The sequence below is a fragment of the Lacerta agilis genome, chromosome 14 (genome assembly GCF_009819535.1).
Source record: "Lacerta agilis isolate rLacAgi1 chromosome 14, rLacAgi1.pri, whole genome shotgun sequence".
In the NCBI taxonomy this organism is placed as follows: Eukaryota; Metazoa; Chordata; class Lepidosauria; order Squamata; family Lacertidae; genus Lacerta; species Lacerta agilis.
This window is the reverse complement of record NC_046325.1, coordinates 49,388,343-49,410,805: the sequence shown is the minus strand read 5'-3', so window position 1 is coordinate 49,410,805 and position 22,463 is coordinate 49,388,343. Positions and strand designations below refer to the sequence as shown.

The following is a 22,463-nucleotide window of genomic DNA, read 5'->3' as shown; positions in this document are numbered from 1 at the left end:
AATGAGGCTTACATGGTCTCTTGGATAACCAGGTCACAAGTCCTCTGAAGCGCATCCGAATGCCTTCTCTACACACTTAACGCAGGCCCTGCTGCCCGTATCTTTTCCCTTTAGCTCTCCTTTGGTACTGCAGCTGCATTAAGGAGAAAATGTGTGACCTATGGACTCTTTCATATTTTTTTCTCTGTTTTGTCAAAATTCTGGCAAATACTGTACAGTAGTTTCCTTCCTTCTCCTGAGTCCTGCGCTACGTGATCAGGAAGCAACTGTTGGCTTGTTTGTGTTTATTTAAAATACTAATAAACCGCTTAATATTTTAAAAACTCAAAGTGGTGCACAAAAAGATTTAAATATAAATTACAGTTCCAGACTTTCCAAAAATACCAGTATCACCACTTTAACAATGGTTGGGGAAACAAAACGTCTTTAGGAAAGGCAAGAAAAGGAGGTGGTAGTGCTACCTTATTGCAAAGGGGAAAGTGTTTGCCATGGAAAGTTCTGAAGGCATTATTCCTCTGGGTGGCTACAAAACAGATTTAAAGAGAAGACAGAATCTCTCTTTGGTGATCTAAGTGACCAGACAGATCAGCAAAGGAGGATGCGGTCTTTCAGGAAACCTGGTCCCAGTTACTTATGCCTTTGAATACAAATAGCAAACAGATTGTAGTTCAATTCTGTATGCCCATATTCATTCTTGATCATTCAGTTGCAGCAAAGCACCCCATGCCCAGGACTCCTCAATGCATAGGCCTAAATGTTTATTTTATTGACTAGTTTTGTATGAAGAGTTTTGAAGGATCAACAATGGCCTGCATCTAGCCCATGAGAGTGTAGAGTTTCTAAACAGGCAAACAGCTGTGAGCAGAGGAAAAGGAGGGCTTACACTTTCAGTTGCTGCTTTTGCCAAGACTCAACCTTTCATTTGGAGACAATTTGAGACTTGTCAATTGTTTCCTCTATGCTGCCCTGTGAGGAAAGGGGAATTTGAAAGTGTCTCTCTCATAGGTTAAAAGTTGTAGATATTCCAACACAATCTGTTCTCATTTGGAATGGTATTTCTTGCACTTGTACACCTGCAGCATTTCAGGCCAAGAAAGCAGGCAGTTTGCAAGACTGTATGTATGTGTGTGTGTGTGTGTATTCAAGTTCCTTGTGACTGTACATACATGCTTTGTGTTGATATTATTTTGAGTCATAATATGAATTGCATTGAGACATTCAGTGTACATTATACTTTTATTATATACAGAGTTGTGTTTGATTAGATTCTGTTCTCTGTATTCCTTTGTTGTTGGATACTGAGCTTGTGCATAGGATACGGCTAACTGGACTGATAGTTTTGCATATTCCATTGATCAAATTGACTAAATATTGACCAATGTCTGTGAGCCTTTGGGTTCCACCAGAGACTCAACAGTTTACAGACTGCTCACAACTGATATTTCTTTAAAAACGCAAGCTTAAAATGCACTGCCATGCTGTGTCTTTATCAGAATACTACAAAAATCAATGCATACCAAAAGGCTCCCACTTTATTCTTAGACTCAGAGAAGTTTAAACAGAAATGAGCAGGCATTATGAATAAATGCTCCAGCGATTTAATGCTCTTAGTTATAGACAAGGCCACCCAAGAGGAACGGAGATTGGAACTAGAGATTGCGAATTGGAGAAGAGTTTAAAGGGACAGGTAGACGATAGTGTTTGGCAAAATAATATCACAGACATTGAGGAACGACTCAAGAAATTTCAAGATAAGGTCAGGGCTTATAAAGCCCGGAAGTTCAGCCATGATAACTTGGAGTCCAATGTATATGCATGGTTCAGTCAAGGCATTCAGATTAAGAAAAAAGTGTCATGGAGAGATGATAGCCCGGGTCTATCCAGTATTGCATTGGGACATTCAGTGTACATTATACATTTGTTGTATACAGAGTTGTGTTTGACGAGAAAGCAGGCAGGCAAACAGGGATGATCAATCCCTCACAAATATATGGATCATTTAAATCAGTATAGATTAGTGTTTTCCAAAGATTTGATTTTTAAAAGGCAAACATGTTCAAGAAAGCAGCATTTATTAAACATGCTCTGGTCATGCAAAACAGTAGCCTTGAAAGCATGGTATCAAACTAGATTTGATTTTTAAAAGGCAAACATGTTCAAGAAAGCAGCATTTATTAAACATGCTCTGGTCATGCAAAACAGTAGCCTTGAAAGCATGGTATCAAACTAGATTTGATTTTTAAAAGGCAAACATGTTCAAGAAAGCAGCATTTATTAAACATGCTCTGGTCATGCAAAACAGTAGCCTTGAAAGCATGGTATCAAACTAGTTGATTACAACAGTGCAGAGTTTACACTTTTCAAAAGCCTGGTACAAAGGTTAAGATTCCCAGTCCTGGTATCTGAAGAAGTGTGCATGCACACGAAAGCTCATACCAGCAACTAACTCAGTTGGTCTCTAAGGTGCTACTAGAAAGAATTTTCGATTTTGTTTATTCCCAGTCCTGTAACACATTCGTTTTTACTTACTTTTTCCTTTTAACTTTCAGGTGTTTTTAATAAAGTAGATAGCACCATGCAGAGTCCTGGAGCAACAAACAAGCCAGTTCAAGAAAATAAGATTTTTAGTGGGCAGTAAGAAGACCAAGCTGTTTTACTCTATCAATCTCATCCACAACGAAGCACATCAATCATTAACCTTCTGCCACATGCAGAAACTCCCCCGCCCCAACCACACTCTCCCATTTCTTCAAATCATTTGATCTGCCCTGCCTACAAGAAACTTGACTTATAGATGCAAATGATATTCAACTGCAAGGTTTTAAAATAGTGGTTCTTCCAGCTTTTGAACACATGTACAAATGGGTATGGAAGGGAAGGTCAGGCCTCCCACCTTCCTAGGGATAAACAAATAGACAGAAAAGATAGCAGGCACCTGAAAGATAATGAATATATTCAGACAGTATCAGCAAATGTTCCTAATACTAATCCAGTTAGCTGCTTAAATGTCTACATGTCTCCTAAATCTACAAACCACCATGCTAAGCAGGTCCGGTGCAATTTCTAATTAGCGTTACAATATAGTACATCAAGGAACTATTTCCAATAGCAGAAGTATTGCTGCGGGGGCCTTTTAATACTCAAATTGATGAAAATAATGTGGAGATGAGTAAAATTGGGTTGTTTTTTTTAAATCCCCCCCCCCACTTCACTATCTTAATCCTTTCTTTTAAAAAAAGAGAGAAATGGCTCTTTGTGAAGAAAACATCTTTCACCCCAGGTGCAGGACACAAGGTGCTTTGTCAATTGTGTCCTTAAAAAAAAACAAAAAACGTCTGAACGCCTTGGCCTAAGAGTAGACCGACGTGTTCAACAGCCGAGCACCAGCACATGATTGGAAAAGAGGGCAGGCAGCTCAGCTACTCCTCTACCCTCCCCTTCCCCCTTTGTGTTTCCTCTACAAACCGCTTCACACAGCAGGAAGTTCCAAGGCAGCCTAAGGAGTCAAAAAACACCAAAAGGCGGAGGGACAGAATGCAGGGCAGGGGTCAATGGGCAGATTCGGAGGCTTATGCACCCTTCCCCACCTCACCCCCCCCCAGCATGTCATGGGGAACCTCTGGTGTCTCCAAAATGTGCAAATCCAAGTGAACACTGAAAAAGAGCTGAAGAATTCCAGAACTGATTCTGAGGTAAGTAAAAACAACGCAACAATGCCGTTTTGCAGGGAGGGAGGGAGGAATAGTTAGAAACCCTTTTCCTCTTGGCTAGCTAGCCTGTTTTTTAAAAACAGGAATCCCACCTGAGACGCAACTCATTTCTTCTCCTCCTCTGTCCCAAATTGCATTTGCTACAATTTTTTAGGGTGGGTTTCCCCCCTCCCCCACCCCCAAAACTAAACCCATGAGCCAAACTTTTGTTTCTGCTTGTCCTGTACATTGCGGTGTTTGTCCCAGAGTTGGGAATAAGATACCTAGGGGGTCCCGTACTCTTTTGTTTTGTTTTCCTGCCGCTACCACTAATTTTGGTCTTGGAACCGGGAGGGGTGCTGGTGGGTGGGCTGCGGGGGGGGGGAGGGAAGCAGCGCTGCCCTCCTCCTGCCCTCTGCTCCTTCGAGCATCCTTCCTCACACGGCCCCAAAGCCGACTGTAACAAACAAGTTCGCCAAAGCGCCGCCCAGGAGTCCATGGTTCTGACTGGCCTGCTGGAGGCCGGGGTGGTTGTCGGCAGCAGCCGGGGGGGGGTTGTGCCCATTGAGGAGTGGCAGCCTGTTCTGGAGGTGGTGGGTTTCCCTATCGGGGAGGGTCGGGAGCCGGTTGTGGAGATCTTCTTGTGCCTTCAGTTCTGGGAGAAGGGGGATCAGAAATACTCTCCAGTGACAATGTGTCATCGGACTGCCCTGCTGCAGCCCCCCCCCTTCTTCCAGCACTGTCCAACTTTTCTGTTTGTCTGTCTCTGAGCTCTGACTTTCATCAAACACCTTCTGTAAATCAAGGCTGCCTCCCTCTTCTGCTGCAGCATCAGGAGAAGGACATGTGTGTGTGTGTGATCTCCACCATTCCTCCTCCTCCATCTCACCTTCTTGAGTCCGATCCCTGACAGGTGTCAACTCAGGACCCCATACAACATGGTGCCATTAAAGGATATTTGACGCTAGAGGTCCAGTACATGCCGTATTGGCCCGAATATAAGCTGCATCTTTAAAATTGAAGGGGGGAGAGAAATAAATTAAAAATATCCGAATATAAGCCGCTCCATTCCTCGCTGCTCCTGGTTGCATATGGGGGGGGGAGCCGCACTGTGTTGCTGGCGTCCTTTCCCCTTCCTTCCTCGCTCTCTCTCTTCCTGGCCTTGGGGGAGAGGACGGGGGACTATGCACTGGGCGGATGCCACTTTGCCACGCTCCTGGCACTGTTTGCCCTGCGTTCCTGGCTGCATACCGTAAGGTCGCAAATATAAGCTGCACTTTAACTTTTCACGGTCGGAATTTGGGGGGAAAGTGAGGCTTATATTCAGGCCAATGTAGTATATAAAGCGCTGGGTCTTTTTAAAAAAATGTGCAGGTAGTCCTGTTTGAGCCTCTGGGTGGCTGTTGTGGGTGCTCACTTATTACTGTTTCTGCCCATCTCTCCCTGCGCATCCTCGGGGCGGGAGAAAGCGGGAAGGAGGGGAGCCAGCGCCGGAGTCGGCCCCTCAGTCTGGGCATCTCGCTGGGGGGTCCCTCAGGCGCTCTTCCTGCCTCCCCCACCGCTGCTGCCACAGCCCTCCTAAAATTGTTGTTTTAGATTAGGATAATACTAATATCCCTGTTAGCTCTTTGCAGGATAGATTCATCAACAAAAATGGGCACTTTGTTGTATTTGCTGGTATTTATTCAATGAAACTGATCAGGAAAAAAAGATCTTGGGGTCATGGCTCTGTGAAAATGTTTACCCACTGTACAACTACTGCGAAAGAGGAAAAATTGGTGTTGGGAATTGTTAGCCATAAAAAAATAAAAATGCCCCTATACATCATTTATGGTGCAACTACACTTGGAAGAAACAATTGTTGTTGTTGTTGTTGTTGTTGTTGTTGTTGTTATTAATCTATACCCTGCCTTTTACCCTGACAGGACAAATGAGATGTACAGTTCTAGTCACTGGACCTCAAAACGAAGATTGTAAAGCTGCCAAAAGCTCAGAAAGGGGCAACCAAAACAAACAACTCTATGAAGCATAGAGTTGGGAGGGGGCCTGAGGATCATCTAGTCCAACCCCCTCCAATGCAGGAATATGCAGTTGTCCAAGGCAGGGATCGAACCTGCAACTTTGGCACTATCAGCACCAGGCTCTAACCAACCGAGCTCTCCAGGCTGATTAAGAAAGGTTATATCTTAGGGGGAAGGGGAGCTCCACCTGTTTGTTTGTTTTTTTGCTTTTGGGGTATTTTTCTTTTTCCTGAGTTTTCACACCTTTTTTGCATTATTATTTTTTTAGTTTTTGTTTTCCTGGAGCCACAGGTCATGATTTCACTTGTTTTTCACATTTATTTTTATTTTTACTTTTCCTGAGCCACGTGCTTTTTGCATTCTTGGAATTTTTATTTTTCCTCACCCATGGGTCATGATTTCACATTTTCATCACATTTAATTTGGTTTGCTTGTTTGTTTCTCTTGACACACGCATCATGTTTTCACTTGTTTTCCACATTTTAGTTTTGATTTTTCCTGACACGTGTTCAGGCCAAACTGAAGATGCCTCTGCCACACCCTGCTCTCCCTCCTCCGCTGCCAGGAGAGTAAAAGGCTGGAGAGGAGTTGCCTGCAGGCCCACACAGCAGTGCCATGGCTCCCAGCTGTCCGAATCCTGCCACCCTGAGGCAACCGCCCTGAGTGATGGCCACCAATTTGGGCAGCTTCAACAAGTTATTAGGCAAATCTATGGAGGACGACCCCTTCATGGATCACTGCCTTGTCGTGGCGAAGGGGCTTGAATTACTCAGGCAAGCTATGGACAGGTCAAGATGGACAGGTCATAGCGGAGAGTTTGGACCAAACGTGATCCACCTGGAGAAGGAACTGGCAAGCCGCTCCAGTATCCCTGCCAAGAAAACTCCATGGACAAAGACAACAGGCATATAAAAGATATGACGCTGGAAGATGAGCCCCTCAGGTCGGAAGGCGTCCAACTTGCTACTGGGGAAGAGCGGAGGACAAGTACAAGTAGATCCAGAGCTGATGAAGCGGCTGGGCCAAAGCCGAAAGGACGCTCAGTTGCGGATATGCCTGGAAGCGAAAGGAAAGTCCAATGCTGTAAAGAAAAGTATTGCATAGGAACCTGGAATGTAAGAACCATGAACATTGGTAAGCTGGATGTGGTCAAAAATGAGATGGCAAGAATAAACATTGACATCCTAGGCATCAGTGAACTAAAATGGACAGGAATGGGCGAATTCAGTTCGGATGACTATCATATCTACTACTGTGGGCAGGAATCCCGTAAAAGAAATGGAGTGGCCCTCATAGTCAACAAAAGAGTGGCGAAAGCTGTACTGGGATGCAACTTCAAAAATGATAGAATGATCTCGATACGAATCCAAGGCAGTCCTTTTAACATCACAGTAATCCAAGTTTATGCACCAACTACCAGTGCTGAAGAAACCGAAATTGATCAATTCTATGAAGACTTACAACACCTTATAGAAATGACACCAAAGAAGGATGTTCTTCTCATTATAGGGGATTGGAATGCTAAAGTAGGAAGTCAAGAGATAAAAGGAACAACTGGCAAGTTTGGCCTTGGAGATCAAAATGAAGCAGGGCAAAGGCTAATAGAGTTCTGTCAAGAGAACAAGCTGGTCATCACAAACACTCTTTTCCAACAACACAAGAGACGACTCTACACATGGACATCACCAGATGGGCAACATCGAAATCAGATTGATTATATTCTCTGCAGCCAAAGATGGAGAAGCTCTATACACTCAGCAAAAACAAGACCTGGAGCTGACTGTGGCTCAGATCATCAGCTTCTTATAGCAAAATTCCAGCTTAAACTGAAGAAAGTAGGAAAAACCACTGGGCCAGTAAGATTCAATCTAAATCAAATTCCTTATGAATACACAGTTGAAGTGAAGAACAGGTTCAAGGATTTAGATTTGGTGGATAGAGTACCTGAAGAACTGTGGATGGAGGCTCGTAACATTATACAGGAGACAGCAACGAAAACTATCCCAATGAAAAAGAAATGCAAGAAAGCAAAGTGGCTGACCAATGAGGCCTTACAAATAGCGGGGGAGAGAAGACAAGCAAAATGCGAAGGAGATCGTGAAAGATACAGGAAATTGAATGCAGATTTCCAAAGAATAGCAAGGAGAGACAAGAGGGCCTTTCTAAACGAGCAATGCAAAGAAATAGAGGAAAATAACAGAATGGGAAAAACCAGAGATTTATTCAAGAAAATTGGAGATATGAAAGGAACATTTCGTACAAAGATTACCACAATTAAGGACAAAAGTGGAAAGGACCTAACAGAAGCAGAAGACATCAAGAAGAGGTGGCAAGAATACACAGAGGAATTATACCAGAAAGATATGGAGGTCTCATACACCCCAGGAAATGTGGTTGCTGACCTTGAGCCAGACATCCTGGAGAGTGAAGTCAAATGGGCCTTAGAAAGCCTGGCTAACAACAAGGCCAGTGGAAGTGATGATATTCCAGCTGAACTATTTAAAATTTTAAAAGAGGATGCTGTTAAGGTGCTGCACTCAATATGCCAGCAAGTTTGGAAAACTCAGCAGTGGCCAGAGGATTGGAGAAGATCAGTCTACATCCCAATCCCAAAGAAGGGCAGTGCCAAAGAATGCTCCAACTACCGCACAATTGCACTCATTTCACACGCTAGCAAGGTTATGCTTAAAATTCTACAAGGCAGGCTTAAGCAGTATGTGGACCGAGAACTCCCAGAAGTGCAAGCTGGATTTCGAAGGGGCAGAGGAACCAGAGACCAAATTGCAAACATGCGCTGGATTATGGAGAAAGCCAGAGAGTTCCAGAAAAACATCTACTTCTGCTTCATTGATTATGCAAAAGCATTTGACTGTGTCGACCACAGCAAACTATGGCAAGTTCTTAAAGAAATGGGAGTGCCGGATCACCTCATTTGCCTCCTGAGAAATCTCTATGTGGGACAAGAAGCTACAGTTAGAACTGGATATGGAACAACTGATTGGTTCAAAATTGGGAAAGGAGTACGACAAGGCTGTATATTGTCTCCCTGCTTATTTAACTTATATGCAGAATACATCATGCGAAAGGCTGGACTGGATGAATCCCCAACTGGAATTAAGATTGCCGGAAAAAATATCAACAACCTCAGATATGCTGATGATACTACCTTGATGGCAGAAAGTGAGGAAGAATTGAAGAACCTTTTAATGAGGGTGAAAGAAGAGAGCGCAAAATATGGTCTGAAGCTCAACATCAAAAAAACTAAGATCATGGCCACTGGTCCCATCACCTCCTGGCAAATAGAAGGGGAAGAAATGGAGGCAGTGAGAGATTTCACTTTCTTGGGTTCCATGATCACTGCAGATGGTGACAGCAGTCACGAAATCAGAAGACGCCTGCTTCTTGGGAGAAAAGCAATGACAAACCTAGACAGCATCTTAAAAAGCAAAGACATCACCTTGCCGACAAAAGTCTGTATAGTTAAAGCTATGGTTTTCCCAGTAGTAATGTACGGAAGTGAGAGCTGGACCATAAAGAAGGCTGATCGCCGTAGAATTGATGCTTTTGAATTATGGTGCTGGAGGAGACTCTTGAGAGTCCCGTGGACTGCAAGAAGATCAAACCTATCCATTCTCAAAGAAATCAGCCCTGAGTACTCACTAGAAGGACAGATCCTGAAGTTGAGGCTCCAGTACTTTGGCCACCTCATGAGAAGAGAAGAATCCCTAGAAAAGACCCTGATGTTGGGAAAGATGGAGGGCACAAGGAGAAGGGGACGACAGAGGATGAGATGGTTGGACAGTGTTCTTGAAGCTACTAACATGAGTTTGGCCAAACTGCGGGAGGCAGTGAAGGATAGGCGTGCCTGGCGTGCTCTGGTCCATGGGGTCACGAAGAGTCGGACACGACTGAACGACTGAACAACAACAACAAATGGAGGACGAGGCTATCCATGGCCAGTCGGGATGGCCATATATTGCCACCAGGATCAGAGGCAGCATGTTAGTCAGCAGGAGTGGGAGAGTGCTAGTTCTTGAGCTAGAATGCTGGACTCGGTGGGTCTGTGATTCAGCCCAACAGGCTCTTCTTTTCACTGACTCTATTGCACCGCTTTCAGCACTGTCTCAGAAAACAATTCCTTGTCTAACACCTTGGTAAGTATGGGAGCTCCATCTGCTGAGCAAATGGAGAAGGCAGAACAGGACAGCAAAAGGAGGAGACACCTCTGCACTGTTAGGTGGTCTCCTCTCGATGGGGTTACCGTCCCTCTGAAGGAGCAAGCATGTCTCTTGTGGGGTCCTTCTGGATCCTTGCGGCTCAGGTGGCCTCAGTGGCCCCGAGTGCCTTCCATCAGCTACGCCCCTATCTGGACAGGTATAGCCTAACTACTGTTGTCTATGCTCTGGTAACCTCAAGGTTAGATTACTGCAGTGCGTTGTAAGTAGGCCTGCCTCCGAGGACAGTTCAGAAGCTTCGGCTGGTGCAGAATTCAGTGGCCAGGTTGCTCACCGGAGCAAGACGGTTTGAGCATATTACACAGTCCTGGCCTGACTGCACTGGCTGCCAATTAGTTTTCGGGCCCAATTCAAAGACCTTTAAAGCCTTAAAATGGCTCAGGACCACAATACCTCAAGGGCCGCCTGTTTCCATATGAACCTACCCAAGCCTGGGATCATCTTCTGAGGCCCTTCTTCGCGTGCCTCTTCCATGAAAGGTCCGAAGGGTGGCCAAACTAGAACTGGTCTTTTCTGCAGTGGCTCCCTGTCTGTTGAATGCACTCCCTAGGGAGGTTCGGCTGGCACCTTCATTATACACCTTTAGGCGCCAGACGAAAACGTTCCTTTTTAACCAGGTCTTTGGATGATTGACATCTGATGCCCTTTTAAAATATACTGTAGAAGTGAGGATTGTGTTTTTATTTTGATTACGTATTTTGTGTTTCTTACATTATGATTTTATGTTGTGAACTTCCCTGAGATCTTCAGGTATAGGGTGGTATACAAATTTAATAAACCATCATGATCATCTTGATAGCAATCAAAAGAACCATTAAAGTTAGAAGATAATGAGAACCATTAAAGTTAGAAGATAATGAGAATATAATGACTTCAGTGAAAAATGGGTTTTGTATCATTCTGCCTCACCTACAAATTAACACAGTTGTACTCTGGAAGTCAAACGGAATCTGTTCCAGAAGTCTGTTCAACTTCTGACAACGTTCAGAAACGAAAATGTGGCTTCTGATTGGCTGCAGGAGTGTCCTGCAGCCAATCAGAAGCCGTGCTGGACATTCGGCTTCCGAAAATCGTTTGAAAACCAGAACATTCACTTCCAGGTTTCAATTGTTCAGGATTCAATTTGTTCAGGAGCCAAGACTTTCGGGATCCAAGGTACGACCATATAACTAATACCAAAATCCAAATTTTGGATTTGGCAACAGCCCTTTCATTAAAAGCAGTCAGTTCCCAAAAGCCTGGTGGAAGGTGGTCTTCCCCTGCTGGCCAATTATTTATTCCATTTATAGCCTCCCTTTCTTCCATCATGGAGCTCAAGGCAGTTGCCTCTAACTACACTGTAGTCTGCTTAGCTTCGGATTTCTGCTCCATGTTCTCTGGCAAGCTTCAAGGAGAGCCAGTGTGGTGTAGTGGTTAAGAGCGGTGGACTCATAATCTGGTGAACCGGGTTCGCGTCCCCGTTCCTCCACATGCAGCTGCTGGGTGACCTTGGCCTAGTCACACTTCTCTGAAGTCTCTCAGCCCCACTCACCTCACAGAGTGTTTGTTGTGGGGGAGGAAGGGAAAGGAGAATGTTAGCCGCTTTGAGACTCCTTCGGGTAGTGAAAAGCAGGATATCAAATCCAAACTCTTCTTCTTCTTCTTCTTCTTCTTCTTCTTCTTCTTCTTCTTCTTCTTCTTCTTCTTCTATGCAAAGCAGATGGGAGCTCCTCTCTGGACCACGTTAGCATGGTCCTGGTAAGCCATAGTTTGTCTTTCTATGATGTGCAAAGCAAACCATTGTGTGAATAGTGTGATTAGCAGTCATGTGGTTTATAAAAGAATAATACAGTGGTACCTCGGGTTACGAACAGTTCTGCTTACGAACGCTGCGGGTTACGAACTCCACAAACCCGGAAGTAGGTTTTCCCAGGTTGCGAACTTTGTCCCGGGATATGAAAGCAATCCACTTCTGGGCCGCAGAAGGCCTATGTAGGGAATGTGTGCCTTGGGTTAAGAATGCTTCAGGTTAAGAACGGACTTCCAGAATGAATTAAATTTGTAATCAGAGGTACCACTGTAATGGGTGGTTGGTCACTGTCCTCAAGATTGCAGTGAGCTGGAGCAAAGATTTAATTTCCCCCCAGCCATTATAGTGGTGACCCTCCCACATGCAGTGCTATTAGCAATGGGAAGAAAGCGAACTACCCCCTCCCCCCAATTATAATTGCTAAGTGGGGTATTCATTTTCATCAATATACTGACTGGGGAGGGGAAGATTGAACCTATTAAATTTTTTTAAAAATCCACAGCATGATTGCTAATCATAACATTAGCATCCTATGTAGGTAAGCCCTCGGCTCCGTTTCTTGTTTATTGCACTGGGACTTGCTCAGCGTTAAATATTTCTACCCACAATGTTATTATTATTTTTACAAGCAATAGAAGGCCATTTGCTGCCACTAGGAGGCAGTAAGTAACCAGTGTGAGCGGCACAACATAAAGCAAACCAGAACAGTTTCAGAAAACCAGAAAACAGAGAAGCAGAAAAATATTCATTAAAATATATAAAAGACAGTTTTTAATCTAAGGGCTAAATTGGGCCATCACACCGCAGAAAATTTAGCTGACCAAAGGCAGTTGGCCCCATGCATGGAGGAAGAAAACCTTTTTTAATATTCACTTTATATTGTAAACAAAATAATAATCAGGGTTAGGGGAAACAGCTTCTAAGAATCTTCAGTAAAATAGGAGCTTGATATTGTTGTAGAGAATATCAATTACTGGGGGGGGGGACGACCTGTGTTGTGCGTTTTGGGAAAGGGAGGTTAACAAATCAGTCAGGGTCCTCAAGTCCTGCCTCTAGCAGCTTAAGCTGACTGCTGCGTGTCTTCAAACAGTACCACCCTTCTGAGTAATACCCCTCCCCACTCCCTCACTATATAGAAGGGTCTGGTGACTTCCGTTTCTGTGTATCTGAAGAAGTGTGCATGCACACGAAAGCTCATACCAAGAACAAACTTAGTTGGTCTCTAAGGTGCTGCTGGAAGGAATTTTTTATTTTATTTTATTTTGACTATGGCAGAGCAACACGGCTACCTACCTGTAATTCAAACAGTAAATAACCATCTCCCCCCCCCTCCAAGCCTTGCAGTGTGGGAAGAAAAGAGTGAGGGGAGGGTCTCCTCAGACTGAGCCAAGAGGCAGCCTAACACCCTCCTCCTTCCTTCTGAGCTTTGTTGCTGGGCAAGGAGGAGGAGAGTGAGGAACAGTTCAAGGAGGAGAAGACAGGGGATGTTTCCAGTTCCTCTCACTTGCTCACCCTTAAGGGTGATTGGGTCCATGGTGCTGCCTAGAGACGAATCTCAAACTGGCACATCAGCTCCGCTGCCAAGCTGTATTGAGGACCATCATGGCAACGCCCGCCTCCCCAAGAAAGTAATAAAGTTATGACTTCCGTGCCCAAATGTGCTTATATACCTGAAAGGAGTCGTGGAAAAGCAATCACAGATTCTCATCAACCGAATCTGAGCTGAGCCTACAAAAGAAATTCCAAATTTCTTGTGCCAATCCTTGCTTAAACTGATAGTGCCAGATCAGTTTCCATGATGTAATAATTTATCCTCCAGTTTTTGTCTTGATAGAAGGGGGGGGAAGCTATTCCTTAGTGCATCTATCGTTCAGCTTAAATTGTTAGGAGAGTCAGATTCCAAAATCTATGGATGCTGCCTGGCTATATGGGGAGGCTGCATCAAGAGGTGCCCCTGGGTTCCATACCTGAAGGTCTTTCTGGTTATGCAGCGCTGTAAAATGGCATATTAAGAAGTTCTTGAATTTGCCAGGAGAGGACCAGTATCATATTTTATTTCCAAAAACCTAAAAAGCAGGCCACTTTGCTTTTGCTTACCATGTCTCCTTAGGGCAGGGCTCAAAACCAACACACAAACACAAGCCCTGGGCATGCCTGACCCTCAGTTTCAAATCCTAGTTAATAGCAAATCTTGGAAAACCAAGATACAGGGCTCATCTACACTTCTGCCTGTCCTGCTTTCCCCCAGCCAGGGAAACCTCTTTATCACAAATGTCTGTCGGTTTTATAAAGATTGATGTTTACTCCAATTCAGCAGTAAAGAGTAGTTTCCTGGGGAAAGTGGCAGAGCAAACAGATAACTGCTCGGACCTGTCCCTAGAAAACATGCGACAAGCGGAAAACCTCTTGGACCCCTGCTTTCCAGGCACAGAAGAAGTGAAGTGTGGGTGAGCTCAAAGTTCAAGTGTTTTTTTTGCACTCTTCCCAAATCACCATTTTAAAAATAGGGATATGTGTTTTAAGTTCTTGAAAAAACAAAAACAAAATTGACTTTTGCTATGTGTTTCCCTATGGGACGCGGGTGGTGCTGTGGGTTAAACCACAGAGCCTAGGGCTTGCCGATCAGAAGGTCGGAGGTTCAAATCCCCGCGACGGGGTGAGCTCCCATTGTTCGGTCCCAACTCCTGCCCACCTAGCAGTTCAAAAGGGGTTAGGTGTGCTATGTGTGGACTAGCTTTTGGCCTACTCACAGTATTTTTGAGTTGTTTATTCCCCCCCAATACAAGCAGATTTATTGAACACAGCAAGAGCTACTACAAAAGCTGAATCAAAACACTGTATTTAAACATTCATTAAAAGAAACTGCTTTCAGCATATCATAGAAGGCACTTTAATAGACAAACCTGTATATAAATGCAAAGCTAAATGTTTACCATTAAATGCACTCCTCTTTATTAAGAAACTTACAAAACTATAGACCCATTTCCCCATAAATCAAAATTATATTAAGTATAGTCATTTCCAATAGTTATTTAGTAAATAATACAAGTTTCAAGTCAAAGAAGCTTAGCTAGGAAAATGGCAAACTGGAGGATTTTCATTTTCCATATATACCAAACACACACACACACACAATGGGTATCCCCCATAAGAAGTGTCAGTCGTACTATACACACTGAATGTCTGTGTAATTTACATTATACCATAGAATGGGCAGCTAGGAGTATCTTAAGTACTGATACTGCATTTAAGTTGTTGTTGTTGTTCAGTCGTTCAGTCGTGTCCGACTCTTCGTGACCCCATGGACCAGAGCACGCCAGGCACGCCTATCCTTCACTGCCTCTCGCAATTTGGCCAAACTCATGTTAGTAGCTTCGAGAACACTGTCCAACCATCTCACCCTCTGTCGTCCCCTTCTCCTTGTGCCCTCCATCTTTCCCAACATCAGGGTCTTTTCCAGGGAGTCTTCTCTTCTCATGAGGTGGCCAAAGTACGGGAGCCTCAACTTCAGGATCTGTCCTTCTAGTGAGCACTCAGGGCTGATTTCTTTGAGAATGGATAGGTTTGATCTTCTTGCAGTCCATGGGACTCTCAAGAGTCTCCTCCAGCACCATAATTCAAAAGCATTTAAGTTACTAGATGCTTAAATTCAGTAGAAGTCTCCTATTCTTAAAGAAGGAGGCTCCTTTTGAAGAATATATTTAAACCTTCTTAGTTCCAGAAAAGAAAACACCAGTGCTTTATATATGCTGAATTACTGCAAAAATACTGGGGCAATCAAAGTGGGCCTTTCCCAACTGACAACAGGAAGATGTGCTTCCTGTTGAGATACTAATCAGGTGTGTCCTTTGCAATTTTTATAATTTCATTACTGTACATTCAAATATTTTAACACAGAGAAGAGACACTAATAAACATACTTACAATCAGACTTAATAGTTTATTCATGCATAACCAATTTTCTACCCACCTTTCACTTGGTACTGTGTATTTTTCACATGTGTTGTGGTAGTCAACAGACAAAACATACCTGCTATGGGAAGCTGCTATCAAATTGGGCTTCCTATTATGTGGGACTGGCCTGTGTGTTCGCACCCACCCAGACCTGGATCCGAGTGTGGAGGGTAGATGGGCTTCCCATTTGAATCAGGCCCTCCAGCAATTTGCATAGGGTGAAAAAGCCATTTTCATAAATATGTCTTTAAATGTCACCTTTTGGATTTGATTATGCTGTTGTTAGATACCAAAACATGTTTCATGTTCTTAACTATATTTATAGTTTGATGTTCTCCCATCTTATTTCTCGCATTATCCTTGACAACAGCTGTCCTGGATCTCTGCTGACATGATATAATGAGATATTTTAAACCTCACAAGATTCATTACTGCTCCCTTATTCTAGTGAAATATCAAAGGAATTGAAGCTTTGACATTTGCTTCCATCTGATAGGTGGCATCAACTAGACAAGCCACCTTTATTGCAATCTACAAGATTACTCATTTGGCTTTTGTTGCAAATGATAAGTTTTTGTAAAAATTCCTATGACTAACACATTATGTGCACTTTCAAGGTCCACTGAGTAGGCTTGTCACCTACAGCTTTAAAAGAGAATTTAAGGAGCCTCTTTTAGAAGTTTGGAAATAGTTTATAGCTCATTCAGCCTAGTCTTCAAGGCACCCAATGAACAGCAATTGTGGTGGAAGTTGTTTGAAAACTGAAGTAATGTATTTTGAAGGGAAACTTATCAGATTAGACTTGCTTCCCACCTGTTGCATTCCTTTCTCTGGAAGATTTAAGAAAGACACTTAAGGGAACTTGGTTAAGATAGATTTGGTGATACTGCTTGCTAACATGACTAGATGAACATATAATAGAAATATCCTTGGAGCTTCAAAGTAGAAAATTCAAATCTGACCTGAACTCAAGTGTCTTGATTGATTGCAGAAATGTGTTGCTTAGGAAATGCTGGTGTAGATTTAACTTCAGACAGTTCATTGTTTAAGAGTAACTTCAAGAGAAAAGAAAGGAATAATTCTGAACTTCAAACAGGTTAAGATTATAATCAGGGAAGAGACAAAATGAAGCAAATGTTGATCTTAGGTTAATTCAGAACCTGAAACCTGAAGTTGTCCCCACCAGCTGTCTAGCTACAAAATTTTGCACCAGCTGGAGCTTCCAGACTAAGCCCAAATGTAGCCCCACATAGAGCACATTATGATATTACTGTGGCCAAACTACCCCCATCCAAGAATGGCCATAGCTGGCCTACCAGCTGTGGCTAGTAAGAGCTGCTCCTGGTCACCGAGGATGCCTCCAGCAACAAAGATGGACCCGGAAGCAACTATGAGCCTATTCTTTCAGAGGGACTGCAACACTATCCAAAATATGCAACTGACCAATCTTCCAGACGCGGTGAGGTATTTATACGCTGTTGAAATCCCTGACGTGAAAACAAATCACCATGAGATTGTTCTTTAATTTTCAGTTGTTTTATTGCAGGCATGAATACAGGGACAGGTAAACAGTTCAGCCACAAAAAGCCTCCTTCAAGGCATGGTTCACTAACATATGCCATAACGTGCTGCTTCTGTTCCAGGCTGCTGATCAGTTGGTACCATGCTGGTGTAAGTTACCCGGCTCTGCAGCAGAATCTCCCAGAGATGTCTCCTTTCTCCCAACATTCTGGGATTCATTAACAGCACTCAGAATTACAAAAACACACATTAGGGGCTGATCTTGCATGCAAAACAACAGATCAGTCTCAATATACTTATTGCAAACTCCTTGAGCATCAGGACATTTAAAAAAAAAACGAAACAGCAATATTCCACTGTATAAGTATAAACTCTCTGTTAACCAGGGGAAATAGCATGAAATATATGAAAATGAGCCTCCGAAAACAAAAAAATACTTATTTGGCTGGCACATTTAACTTTGTTTTGTTGGTCACATGTAGCTGGGAGGACAATTTCTCTTAACATAAAATTTAAAACAGAAACCTAATGCCAGAATAATAAGTTTAAAACTTACATGGAGCATATCCTGATGCTGATTTAGAACTTTGCACAAGGTTTACAAAGGCAGTGTCTGTTCATTTCATGAGATCCAATGCTAGACCATACAGGGAAAATTACAGTCCTTTGGCTCCCAGTGAAAATTGGAGAATCCCTTTTACATTGTTTCTCTTGTTGCAACTTTTTAAACAAATCAAGAAGGTGCAATTAAGCAAATTCATTAGGGTCTGCCAGTAAAATATTGGGAATATTTTATTTACATAAAAAACACCCCACACCATCACCTCAAAAACCCCTACCCTGGAATAATAGATTGATCTCATTGCCTGGGATAAGCAGTTATGAAAAAGCCCTTCTTAGTTGAATGCGCATCTTATGGCACATGGCTCATGCAAATATGGACAAGGGTTCAATTATCAATCATGGGAATAGGATACTGTGATTTACAGAACAGTTCACCCATTGCCATGGGACTACTGCAAGTAGCTCTGAATAGTGGTAAGAATACCAGACGATAGAAAATCTGACTATGATACAATATGCTTCGTGTGGGAGGAAAAAGAAGCAAATGGATGTGCATGGTGCCGTGATTCCCATCCCAGAAACCTGTGGATGCTCCTGAAATTCTCCAAGATATCACAGATAAACAAGCTATCACAAGTCAGATTGTGGGAAGGGAAATGAAACATGACTTAACAGGAAAATACTGTCCACAATATTTCTAGACTCAAAAAGTCTCCCACAATGAGACAAGTGGAAATGCAATTCTTTAAAAAGAAACTGAGCATGGATTTCCAAGTCCTGAGCGTTCTTCCAAGCAGGCTACATTCAGCCCAGATAAAACTGAACTTGGGCTGTTATAGAGGCCTCGGGGAGTGCAAATTTGCATTAGGTTCCACCAGAGCTGCTAACTGCAGTCCATTCAATATGGGCAAGTCTCACATGGTTCATCGGCACTACTCTTTTGCCAGCCCCAAAGCAGATTCTCCTTGGTGATTCTCAAAGAACGAGCTTTATGACACTTGTGATGTATGGAATCAGTCTGTGAGGCATCTGGTGTGACATTTGGTCAGTGGGAGCCTCTGTTAGTAACTCAAAACACTCTAGACTACGTGCAGAATTAAGCCTGCTTGGGTGATAAGGAGTTTCTAGTCTCTAAAAGACTGGAAATGAAAATTTCCCAGTCACTTGTTCAACTCTTTCAGAGCATGTGTAAAAAGATGCGCAATGATAATGTTTTATCAAAACTTCCGTTCTGCAATTTCAGACAGAAAAGTTATTATATACAAGGAGCACAGTGCTTTGGCGGAAAGTCAGATATTTAGCATCTATCAGAAAGGCTGTCACTATTGTAATGTTCATCCAGTCTTGGTATTTGTCTGCCAGGCAAATGTGGCTGTTATCCGCTAGGCATAGGCCACGAGGATAGGGCATAGTCCTTTCCCCCTGGGTCATTCCAGATCAAGGGATCCAACATTTTTTCCTCGTGCCATCCAATTTTCTGCATAACTTGGAAAAAAAGTCGGATCACTTGATATGGAATGAAACCCCCTCTCTATTGTGTGATTTGTGTAGTGGGAGTGATGCCTATTTATCAGAGTTCAGACATACAGCAGTTTAATATAGCAAGTGGCAACGCCTATTTAATACAGTTCAGGCATACAGGAGATGCTTTACATTATTGGTACCTATTTTGAAATTTATTCAGGTACCATAAATCACAGAAGCCCTCCCAACACTTACGCCATTTTCTTTTTATCACAAGTAGATTTTCATCAGTAGATTTTCAAAAGATATTCAGTTTTAACTCCTTACCCTAGTGTGAAAGACCTGAACCTGTTCTATTTATCGGCAGTCACCAAGGTTTGGGTAACTCAGAGCTTGTTGGACTACCAGAATACCGGTAATTGTTGATGTTAAGAGTACCAAGAAAAATGGTTATATCTGTAACAGAAAAACAGAGTTACCAGACCATGTAAAGCAAACATTTCTCTAACTGATGACTAACGGTAGTTCCAGAATTGAACTACACTTTTAGGCACTGCTTAAAACTGGGAAGACAAAGTTTTCTAAGAAACTTGACCTTTAATAGTGTATGTTCTTTAAGGCCTTAATATTCACCAGCACTTACATACATGCTTAACTCATATGCATGTAAGAATTTCAAATGTGGTTTTCCACGGTATGTCATGTGATTTCAGAGGAAAGCCTTGCCTTGCCCTCTGCTGTACATTGTAAAGGCCTTTGGCTATGCACAATGAATTGATTAAAGTTGAAATTTGCATGCAGAAGTTTGAAGGTATTAGAATTTCACTTAAAAATCTAATTTTCAATTTTATTTGGTATGATAACATGGGGATCAATGGAAGCAAACTGGAATAACTGAAAATTGTATTGTTTTAATATAAAATTGAATTAACGATGTTTTTATTTCCTGGAAGTGTAGGTGGGTTTGTGCATTTCCTCATTAAGTGATATTGAAGTTCGGAATTTTAAAAAAAGCAGCTTTTATTTTTCTATGGAGACTAACAGTCCTAGGGTAAGATGGAATCACAACTCTTCCCCACCCTTTCCCTGCCACCATGTAGAAGTATTATATAACAAACAGCCATTATTTGTTTAAAAAACAAAACAAATGAACAGTAGACTGCTGCAGTTTTCAGATCTACAAAATGACCTTTTGTATATGCTATCAAAATATTCTGCATAATATTTATCCCTGTGCAGTTATTAACATATATACAGAATATTGTTTCTCAATAGAAAGCAACATACATATAGGAGAAATCTAGGAGAAAAAGAACACTGTGTGTGTGTGTGTGTGTGTGTGTGTGTGTGTGTGTGTTTGTTTGTGTGTATTCCTCAGTGTTCCTCTTCATTCCAGATTTACCAAAAATTAGCCTCAACTCGATTTTGTAGTTTTTAAAAATCCTAACATTCAGCAGAAATAAAAGACAGACAGAATCATAGACTGGGATCTGAAGAGATGCTTATGTTCATGGAGGGGCTGATACCAGTCCATTCGAGTTCCCTCTTACAAACAGCTCTTGAAACTACTCTCTGTTTGAAAAGCTGTTCGCCATGCGGAAGAAAGAGGGGCTGCTGTCTGAGGTAAAAGATTGAATTCTAAACCCCCTTTTCATGGGGTATAGAACCACTAGTTTCATGGTTCTTTGGATCCTCGCCATAGTAACAAATATAGAAAGAAAGTCCTTGAATTAACTCTTTTAGCCAACTGATTAACCCAGGATTGTAATATATCATATTGTAATGATACATTATGTTGCGCGCACACACACACACAAGCAAAGGAATGTAAACAGACGGAAGGCACAGAAAAGGCCCCAATCCATTCTCTGAATGAGACAGAAGTGAGAAGTTTCATAATTCTGTCATCAGCAGTCTTTTCATCAACTTTTCTCGCTCAAGTTCCCGCCTTAGAGTCTCAGCACTGTGGAATTAATGAACACACAAAGCAGTTACGGGCAGAAGGTGCTGCATATTTCTGTTAAAATAATTAACATTCCAGTAACACCAACCGTAGTGAAAGGTTGCTTTTCGATCAAGTAAAACATCCACTGTGTAAGAAGAAATGTGACTGACATTGTGAGTTTAGTAACAAATGCACACCCAATCAAATCTCTTTCAGCAACTTCTTTCCCCTGAGGTCTCTAATGATCTACTGAGCTAGAGTAAGCCTAGAGCATAAACCAGGCATAGTAGTCCCAAACATCTGGAGGGCCAGAGTTTGCCTATGGCTGGCATAAACTAATAGGGTTGTATTCAGTGGGAACTTTGTGCATAGGTCATCAAGCTCCTTGCAGTCCTACACCATCCCTGGGCAGCCAGATCATGCAGGGCCAGATGTTACCCCCCCCAAGTTGGCTGCATTGCATTATGGGATTGTCTGTCAAATCTCTTGGTTCAAATGACCCCTAGTAAGCAGAGCCTCACTGGTGGGCCATGAGTCAGACATTCTCAGTCCGCTCCCTCAATGACGATAAAAGCCGATCACATCAGTGACCCTCCTCACGGTCAGCAGAAGAGCCAGCCCTCCCTCCCTGTTAGGCTACAGTGCTTTTGTTTAACCATCTTTTCCCTTCTAGGTCATTGTCAACTGTATTGAGTCTAACCATATTTATTTTACAGGTAGGTTGTTCTTTCTTGTACTGCCCGACCTTGCTATGGTTACCAATGGTTGCCATATTAGGTTTTGCCTTCCCCATAGCAAAATGTCACATAGCAAAATGGGTGAATTGGTGCATCGCCCTGAGTGGAACCTGTGGTATATTTGGGGTACCCCATTAAAGGGGTCTTGGTGGAAGTCTCTGTCCAGTAGCCACGCGTGGGGCAGACAGGTCATAGAGCTTCTACTATGGCCTTCATAGTAGAGAGGCATCTTGCGGAGGCCATAATCCCTGGCACGACCCTGAAATGTCTCTGCCCTCCAGCACAAGGTTGAGGTGGATATACACCCATTGCCTGAGCCAAAATCCACCTACATCTGGAATCAATAAACTTGTGGCCAATTCTACCCAGTACAGTCATACCTCATGTTGCATCCGCTTCAGGTTATGGCAACCCCGAAGTACCGGAATGGATTACTTCTGGGTTTTGCCGCTCGCACATGTGCAGAAGCGCTAAATCATGCCTTGTACGTGTGCTGATGCAGCACTTCAGCTTGCGTCAGTTTCGTGTTACAGACGAGCCTCTG

At 42.8% G+C, this 22,463-nt stretch overlaps 1 protein-coding gene across 1 annotated transcript in view; it reads right to left on the bottom strand.

Moving 5' to 3' along the window:
• Positions 1-19,659: 19,659 nt before the first annotated feature.
• Positions 19,660-22,463, bottom strand: part of LOC117057992 (band 4.1-like protein 4B) — a 72,051-nt gene continuing 69,247 nt past the window's right edge. Inside the window, exon 12 of the mRNA XM_033168830.1 lies at positions 19,660-21,200. Coding sequence (XP_033024721.1) covers positions 21,131-21,200 — 70 coding nt within the window. The 3' untranslated portion in view covers positions 19,660-21,130. The remainder of the gene's footprint in view (positions 21,201-22,463) is intronic.